The sequence below is a fragment of the Salvelinus sp. IW2-2015 genome, linkage group LG15, assembly GCF_002910315.2.
Source record: "Salvelinus sp. IW2-2015 linkage group LG15, ASM291031v2, whole genome shotgun sequence".
In the NCBI taxonomy this organism is placed as follows: Eukaryota; Metazoa; Chordata; class Actinopteri; order Salmoniformes; family Salmonidae; genus Salvelinus; species Salvelinus sp. IW2-2015.
Window position 1 is genome coordinate 4,549,232 of NC_036855.1, and position 9,620 is coordinate 4,558,851.

The 9,620-nt window shown below is 42.3% G+C and overlaps 1 protein-coding gene across 4 annotated transcripts; it reads left to right on the forward strand.

Annotated features, from left to right (window-relative positions):
• The first annotated feature begins 4,601 nt into the window (after window positions 1–4,601).
• Window positions 4,602–8,297, forward strand: pheta1 (PH domain containing endocytic trafficking adaptor 1). Of its 4 annotated transcripts, none has more exons than XM_024001990.1 (3): window positions 4,602–4,754; window positions 5,178–5,278; window positions 5,960–8,297. In XM_024001990.1, exon 3 carries the CDS (start codon window positions 5,983–5,985, stop codon window positions 6,823–6,825), a length of 843 nt encoding a protein of 280 aa, XP_023857758.1. In that variant the 5' UTR covers window positions 4,602–4,754; window positions 5,178–5,278; window positions 5,960–5,982; the 3' UTR covers window positions 6,826–8,297. The 4 variants fall into 4 exon arrangements, with proteins under 4 accessions (XP_023857758.1, XP_023857757.1, XP_023857756.1 ...); XM_024001989.1 differs by having other exon boundaries at window positions 5,203–5,278; XM_024001988.1 differs by having other exon boundaries at window positions 4,603–4,754; window positions 5,178–5,282.
• Window positions 8,298–9,620: the final 1,323 nt, after the last annotated feature.

Consider the following 9,620-nt stretch of genomic DNA (forward strand, 5'->3'; position numbering starts at 1 on the left):
GCTTTATAAATAAATTGTATTGATTGATTGATTGATTGATTGATTGATTGATATTGCACTTGCATCAAATCTCTGTAAATTAATGGAAAAGTTGATTGTAGGAAGATTGATGTATTATCTGTAACATAGGGGTCTATTAAGTCCACACCAGAGTGGATTCAGAAAATGAAGAACTGGCCTTGATGCATTAGTTAAAGTTAGTACTGGAGGTGACCAAGGCTTTGGCAATGAAGGAAGTGATGTCAATAGCATATATATWTTTTTTACAATTATTTATCCCTTTTTCTCTCCAATTTCATGGTATCCAATTGGTAGTTACAGTCTTGTCTCATCGTTGCAACTCCCGTATGGACTCGGGAGAGGCGAAGGTCGAGAGCGTTGCGTCCTCCGAAACACAACCCAACCAAGCTGCACTGCTTCTTGACACAACGCCCACTTAACCGGAAGCCAGCTGCACCAAACGTGTCTGAGGAAACAAACGACACCTGGTGACCGTGTCAGCGTGCACTGACAGGAGTCGCTAGAGCACGATGGACAGGACATCCCTGCCAGCCAAACCCTCCCCTAACCCGGCGATGCTGGGCCATTGTGTGCCGCCCCATGGGTCACCCGGTCACGGCAGCTGCAACAGAGCCTGGGACTCGATTCCAGAATCTCTCGTGGCACAGTGCGATGCAGTGCCTTAGACCACTGCGCCACTCGGGAGGCCGTTCAATAGTATATTTTGATATTGAAAAAAGCATTTATGATACAATGTGGCGGGAAGGTTTACTGATTAAATTGAATGAATAGGCAGGGGTGAGGGAGAATGATCTACTGGATTTCGGAGTTCTTGTTTGACCTAACCTTCCAGGTCAGGGTGGATTGGCGTTTATCAGAGGAATATGAGGTAAAAAATGGAATCCACAAGGGTAGTGCCTGTAGTCCTATCTTATTTCACATTGATGTTTGATGATATCTTTGGGGTATCGGACAGGTTATTAGGGCGGGTTTTATATGGCAGCATTGATGGGTTCCATTGGAAAATGGGACAGGAGTCATTCCTTACGCAAATAGAGACCAATGCAAGGTGCCTGTGTGTAGCAGTAAAAGGAATGGTCCTTATGCAATAGAGACATGCAAGGTGCTGTAGGTAGCAGTGAAAAAAAGGAATGGTCCTTATGCAATAGAGACAATTGCAAGGTGCTGGTGCTAGCAGTAAAGGAATGGCTTATGCAATAGAGATCAATGCAAGGTTGCTGTTGAGCAGTAAAGAAATGGTCCTTATGCAATAGAGACAATGCAAGGTGCTGTTGTAGCAGTAAAGGAATGGTCCTTATCATGGGGTTGTTGCCATGATGCCGTATGTAGTTCACTAATAAAAAGATTTAAGGAAGACGTCAGTGTTCAATTATATGCAATACGAATGGAAAGGGTAACAGAATTTAAGTATTTGGGGCAATGGTTTTATCAAAAGCTTACATGGAGACATATTACATATATTGATACTAAATATAAGAAAGTTTTAAATAGTTGGGCATGATTGGGGGGCAGATAGGAAATATTTACTGAATATTTAGCGTACTTTAGTGAGATTGTCCGAAGATTGAGTACTTTGTATATGGTTCTGCGGCTTTTACATCGCTGTTGCACCTTGATARGATGCAAGCGAGGGCATTTAAAACTACACCGGTTGAGGCTTCACAAGTAGATACTGGGGAAATGCCACTATCCCTGAGAAGAGTTAAGCCAGCCCTGGCATACTGGATTGAAGGGTAGTACGGTAGACCATCATATACTGACAGTACTGGAAGAGTGCTGGGAATATGAACAATATCAAAAGAGGGGTTTTGGCCCAGAGATTGGAAAAAGGTTTGCTGAATATGGACTCAGAGATGTTGTTATAGGGCCATCTGTGGCAATAGGAAATCTGCCACTGTGGTTTTATACAAGACCACATGTTGATCTGAAAAGAAACAGTGGTGTGAAGAAGATAATGAAGGAACAATAGTGGATCAATATAGTAGTAATACGTTTTATTCTTGTCTTGCAGTGTATACAGATGGTTCAAAGGATCCCATGAATGGGAAGACAGGAGCAGGTGTATTTATTCCTGATTTCAATATTAATCTATGCAAGAGACTAACAAATGATTTATCTGTATATTCAACAGAAATGCTTGCTATAATTGTTGGATTCCAATGGATAGAGGAGGCACAACCAAGAAGACTAGTAATATGTTGGGACTYTGCATCAGTTTAGTGTAGTTTAAGATCTGGAACGTCAGAACGTGATGATTTATGGGTAGAAATAATGATGCTGTTGTTTGGGTTACAAAAACATGGTATTGAAATTCAGATCTGTTGGATTCCAGCTCATACAGGAGTTAATGGAAATGACACAGTAGATATAATAACAAAAAGAGCAGTGAGAAAGAATATTGTGGATATAAGGGTGCCGTTGGGTAGAGGGGAAAATAAAACATTGATTCGGGAAAATGGGTTAGATTGCTGTCAGAGACAATGGGATGAAAGTAGTAAGGGCAGACATTGTTATAATACAATGAAATCTGCACGGGAGATAGTGTCATATAATGGGAACAGAAGGGAGAGGGTTATGTTGTGTAGGATGAGATTAGGGCTTGCGGGATTGAATTAATCTTTGAAATTGATAGGGAAACATGGTCCTGGAATGTGTAATGGCTGTATGGTAGAGGAAATGGTTGATCATGTATTATCATTTTGTGAAATGTATGATGTAGAAAGGGAGAGGTTGTTTGATAGGGTCAGAGAGGTTAGATGGGGAGTGGGTGGTATTTTGGGTGGGGGTAATGGGAGTAGTGAGGTTTGTTGGGAATTATTTTATTAGAAATTCTGGGTCAGTTAATTAAGAAAATATAGTGGTATAAATACAGTTGAAGTCGGAAGTTTACATACACCTTAGCCAAATACATTTAAACTCAGTTCTTCACAATTCCTGACATTTAATCCTAGTAAAAATTCCCTGTTTTAGGTCAGTTAGGATCACCATTTATTTTAAGAACGTGAAATGTCAGAATAATAGTAGAGAGAATGATTTATTTCAGATTTTATTTCTTTCATCACATTCCCAGTGGGTCAGAAGTTTACATACACTCAATTAGTATTTGTAGCATTGCCTTAAGTTGTTTTACTTGGGTCAAACGTTTCAGGTAGGCCTTCCACAACTTCCCACACTAAATTGGGTGAATTGTGGCCCATTCCTCCGACAGAAGCTGGTGTACTGAGTCAGGTTTTGTAGGCCTCCTTTGCTCGCACACGCTTTTCAGTTCTGCCCCACACATTTTCCATAGGATTTGAGGTCAGAGCTTTCTGATGGGCCACTTCCAATACCTTGACTTTGTTGTCCTTAAGCCATTTTGCCACAACTTTGTCATTGTCCATTTGGAAGATCCATTTCCACCAAGCTTTAACTTCTGACTGATGTCTTGAGATGTTGCTTGGAATATATCCACATATTTTCCTCCTCATGATGCCACATATTTTTGGGGAGTGCACTAGTCCCTCTGCAGCAAGCACCCCCACAACATGATGCTGCCACCCCCATGCTTCACGGTTTGGACGGTGTTCTTCGGCTTGCAAGATTCCCCCTTTTTCCTCCAAACATAACGATGGTCATTATGGCCAAACAGTTCTATTTTTGTTTCATCAGACAAGAGTACATTTCTCCAAAAAGTACCATATTTGTCCCCATGTGCAGTTGCAAACCGTAGTCTGGCTTTTTATATGGCGGTTTTGGAGCAGTGGCTTCTTCCTTGCTGAGCGGCCTTTCAAGTTATGTCAATATAAGACTAGTTTTACTGTGGATATAGATACTTTTGTACCTGTTTCCTTCAGCATCTTCACAAGGTCCTTTGCTGTTGTTCTGGATTGATTTGCACTTTTCACACCAAAGTACGTTCATCTCTAGGAGACAGAACGCATCTCCTTCCTGAGCGGTATGACGGCTGCATGGTCCCATGGTGTTTATACTTACGTACTACTGTTTGTACAGATGAACGTGGTACCTTCAGGCGTTTGGAAATTGCTCCCAAGGATGAACCAGACTTGTGGAGGTCTACAATTTGTTTTCTGAGGTCTTGTTCTGATTTCTTTTATATTTCCCATGATGTCAAGCAAAGAGGCACTGAGTTTGAAGGTAGGCCTTGAAATACATCCATAGGTACACCTCCAATTGACTCAAATGACGTCAATTAGCCCATCAGAAGCTTCTAAAGCCAAGACATCATTTTCTGGAATTTTCCAAGCTGTTTAACAGCACCAGTCAACTTAGTGTATGTAAACTTCTGACCCACTGGAATTGTGATACAGTGAATTATAAGTTAAATAATCTGTCTGTAAACAATTGTTGGAAAAATTACTTGTGTCATGCACAAAGTAGATGTCCTAGCCGACTATAGTCCTATAAGTATAGTTTGTTAACAAGAAATGTGTGGAGTGGTTGAAAAACGAGTTTTAATGACTCCAACCTAAGTGTATGTAAACTTCCGACTTCAACTGTAGGTCGTGACCGGCCTTACACTCCAGTACAGTAGGTGGCAGTGTATGCACCTGTCAGTTGGTTGTGATTTGCCAATAAAACTTAAAGAAGAACCTCCTGCACGGAGCGAGGGACAGCAAGTGTGCCTACTGCTGGTTAGCGTGATGCTGTGTCGAAAGAACACGTGACTGACTAGGGGGAAAAGAATGAAAGGCTAAAAAGAAAAAGACGAAAAAGAGCTTTAACAACACTGCAAGGTATGATAAACAACACTTGTGGAAATGGGACAATTGTATGTATATATATATATATATCGTTATATATTTAAATGAGACATCGTATTAAGTATCCAGTTTTAAGGCGAGGAAACTGTATTTGCTGACGTTGGATAATTTTCACTGTCTGGACCAAAAACATTTAGCCAGTTAGCTAGGGGCATCAAGCTAGGTGTGTGTTTGCTAGCTAACGTTAGCTTTCTTTCAGTAGTTGGATTGGCTAACTAGCACTGTTTTCAAGGGAGTTATTGGTAACGTTGCATCCTTGTGCTGATGACGTGTCAAATCTAAGCCATTGAAAGTATAGCTAGCTAACGTTATCCCTGAAACATTCATGTGTTGGTATTTATAGGCCGTTTTTTCCCCCTGTGGTGTGAGACTGTCCTTTTGTTTTCGAAATTACAGTGTAAGATTTGCGGTGTTTTTCCAGCTCCAGTGGAGAGAAAGGGGATGGTGAATTCTGACCTGCAATGCTGTTGTGAGATCAAACAGGCCTGCGGTAAAGGGTCTGTGAGTATAACGTTACATCCAGTCTTCGGCGCTATTGACTGAAAATGCTGTTAAATGTAAAACTTTTTTTTTGCACCACTACCCTGTTGTGATACTTAAAAAATGTATCACTGATTAGACTTACATTTACATTTAAGTCATTTAGCAGACGCTCTTATCCAGAGCGACTTATCTGGAAAGGTAAAATATATGTGGCAGAGCACTCACTTTCACCTGTTCAATCATATAACATCAGTGCCAATACGCCAGCGTTTCCCAAACGCAGTCCTCGGACCCGTTTTTTTTGTTTTTGCCCTAGCACTACAAAGCTGATTCAAATAATCAAGTTGATGAGTGCTGGGCTTGGCAAAAACCAGAACATGCACCCCATGAGGTCCCCAGGACAGTGTTTGAGAAACGTTGCATTAAGCTAAGTTGCTCTAGCTAGCAGAGGTCGTTACAGTGACCTCTTGCATGACCCCCGTCTTTGTTTGCACGCWACAGTACTTGTAAACTACAAATGGGCAGGTATAGGACTTGTGAGCTGTTTAATTTGTTTACAGTAGTCTAATCCTAGATGCCTCTGACCTGTGTTGTGAGAGGTGTGTATACCTAAACAATTAGTTAATACATCTTATTGATGAGCTGGACTAGTACCCAGATGCTGTATTGTGATTATTATTATTTATTTTTTTAAGAACACCCCTGTGGAGAAGGCGTGATGAAGCTGAATGAACGTAGTGTGGCTCACTATGCCACCTGCGACTCGCCGCCAGACAAGACAGGCTTCCTCTTCAAGAAGGGGGAGCGAAACACAGCCTACCACCGGCGTTGGTTGATCCTGAAGGGCAACATGCTGTTCTACTTTGAGGAACGTGAGAGCCGGGAACCCATCGGCGTCATCGTGTTGGAGGGCTGCACCGTAGAGCTCTGCGAGTCAGCTGAGGAGTTCGCCTTTGCCATCAAGTTTGACTGCGCCAAGGCGCGTGTCTACAAGATGGCGGCGGAGAACCAGGCGGCCATGGAGTCGTGGGTTAAGGCTCTGTCGCGAGCCAGCTTCGACTACATGCGGCTGGTGGTGCGAGAGTTGGAGAGGCAGCTGGAGGAAATCCAGGAGGGGGCTGGTGGGCTGCAGGGCAGGCCCAAGTCCTCCAAGAAGGCTGKGGGGGTGGCACGCTCCAAATCAGGAGCATCATTCAGCGCTTCCTACGTGCCCTCTACCCAGGTTACAGGTGCGGCGCTCGCACAGGGTTCGGCTCATGCCCGCAGCCTTCAGGAGGAGGTGCAGCTCCTGTCAGGCGCCTCGAAAGAGAACGGGGTGGCCTGGAGCAAGCCTTCTGCTCTGGTCAATGGGTATGGTGAGGGCCCCCACTCTGGTGTGCCGTGGGAGGGAAATGGGAATGGAGGGGGTGATGGGGTCAGGCCTCCGCCCGTGCCTCCGCGCAGGAGGGGTGCATCTCTTGAGAGTCCTGTCTCTCCCGGGACTGGGTGCTTCTCCAAACTTCACGACTGGTACGGAAAAGAGGTGGCTGAACTGAGGGTGGAGTGGCTTCAGAGCCATTGAGGCGCCCCTCCCCCTCACCTCACAGCCCAGCTGTTAGCCATTATTAGAAAGGGCACTTGTCACTTCGCAGGATTGTTTCACCCCAAAATACCTTGACTTTAATGCCAGAGAGCGTGTCCTTAAAATTCCAAACCCTTGGGGYAGTCTGGGGAGCTAGTTGATTTTCTAAAAGCAGCACTTTCCTGGTATTTTTAGGTCTTGTGGGCCAGTGGGAATATGATGTGTTGTCCTATGACTGTCTGTCACTACATTTCTATGAGTCTATGGTACATTTTGGATTTYTTTTTTTAAAGGAAAAGCTTTGTATTTACTATCTTTTTGTTTGTTTTTTTCCAATCAGAAACTACGATCACTTATCACTTTCTCTATCATTGTGTTCTACCATTKTTCTATTCACAAAAGAAAGGATGACCCCTGATTGTTACTGAATTGAGTATGTCTGACAGGTAATAGAAGTCAGTACATGTACATAGTTGAAAAAATGCATTTCATTCCATTTCACCGGAGGTTTTGAAAGGGGGACCATTGAAGAATGAACACCGGTGCATTCATTCTTTATACCACATTAATTTTGCTCAAGCAATGGTTTACATATTTAGAAAATTCTTCTCTCTTTTTAACCTGTGCCTTATGATTTTCCTCCCAAACCTGTCATTGACAGTCATCTAATAATAAGAGTAGGCCTACCCAATGCCTTTATCTGCCTTTGGTTTTTGCCAAACCATACCTTAGTGCAATTTTTGTTCGTTTGCGACAATGGCTCAATCCATTTGGCCAGATCTTACACAGTATTTTTATTAGTCACTTTTTTTTTTATATATACATTTGATTACTGATAATGGAATAACCCAGTTTTTTTTTTTTTAGGGGGGCCTTTTCTGTTTCCTGGTCATACCATACTAGACTGGTAGCTTTAGACAAGTCTGTTACTGGTGCCAAAAATATGATAGGACAAGGAACGGAAAATCAAGTTGTGGAAAGCCAATAAAGATCCTGAACAGGCTACATACAGGTGGTTGGTATAGATGTGATTGTGACTGGGTGAAGGATGATCAGTTGTATGTTATTGATTACTATGTTTTTATTGAATCTTTCTGACACTAGGAGGACATTTTGTACCGAGTTAGTTCCCTTTTTTAATTATGCCATTTGGAGTATGTCAAATTATTGGATGAGACATTGCACAGCATGACACCTCTATATCCAGTGTGCTAAAAATGGAAYGATGACAACCCAATGGTTCCTTATACTTTTGTAATCTGTTTGTGGTCAACTTCATGGAAAGAATACCAAAATATTTTAGTACACTACTGCCAGAAGAATGTCCTGTTTCCATGTGGCTAGATGGGATTGTGTCTAGAGACAGTAATGCAATTACCTTCAGCTGCTCACCCCTGAATGAATGACTGAACTTATACTATGAGCATTACCTATAAGTAATTTAAACACATCAATAAACAGCTGAAAGATTCTCTTGTTTTGTCCAAGTGTGTATCCTTCATTTCAATGTTTGAATGAATACATTTGTTCATGTTGGGCTGTTTTCCTCGAACTGAAAACTTTTTTTGATGCTAATCTGATGCCAGTTTCTGTGTTCGCATTGGCATGTCTGTAGAATATATGTGAATTTAATGTGAGCGAGGAAACTGAAATGGACGGCATTAAATCAACATCAGGTGACCAGTCCAGATGGGACAATAGGGTTGCGTTTTCGCTTAAAGTGAAAGATTTTGCTTTCATTTAACCAGATGTCGCTCCAAACTAATTTCTACTTTGGTATATTGTAAAAATTCATAAAAACAAAAATGTGCGTATTGCAGTGTGGTTCATTTTAGGGTTAGGTTTAAAATCACATTTTAAGAAGGTAAATTGTAGAAATAGGGGGTTTATGACTGGCTGTGGTAACTASTGACGACYGAGGTGTATGGAAGGGGTAGTCTGGCCTAATTTCTACTCCTTTTAATTGATCAATACATGTTTATATTATAGAGATGATTAAAACACTATGACCAAATCTACATCGACAATTTATTACATGTTTGTATTTATTAGTGTTACAAGGACTTATTGTATTTTTTTGTTTCCAATCCTCCATTGTTGTTCCAGTCTCGAAAAAACAAAAGGTGTCCTACCTGAAYGACTTCAAACCTGTCGCGCTCACCTCGTTCATCATGAAAACCTTTGAGAGCCTGGTACTGTCCCCYCTCTAAACCATCACCGACGCCTCCCTTGACCCACTKCAGATCGCCTACAGAGCTAACAGGTCTGTGGACGACGCTGTCAACATGGGCCTACACTACATCCTCAAACACCTCGATAACCCAAAGACATATGCAAGGATATTGTTATTGGACTTCAGCTCTGCGTTCAATACMATCATCCCAGAACTGCTACAAAACAAAACTCCCAGCTGAATGTGTCCAGCGCCATCTGTCAGTGGATCACTGACTTCCTGACAAACGGGACACAACACGTGAAGGATGCATGCTCTCACCTCTACTGCAATGACTGCACCTCCAACAACGCATCTGTCAAACTACTCAAGTTTGCAGATGACACCACTGTTCGGTCTCATCTCTTATCATGGCGATAAGTCCATGTACCGTGGAGAGGTCAACTGGCTGGTGGCCTGGTGCAATAGCTTCATACCATATCATCCTGATCTCACGAACTCGCATTCTCTTTCACTACACAGATGTATCAGGATGACCCGTGTAGCGAAATGGAATGTGAGCGTGCGAGATCAGGATGACCCGTGTAGCGAAATGGAATGTGAGCATGCGAGATCAGGATGA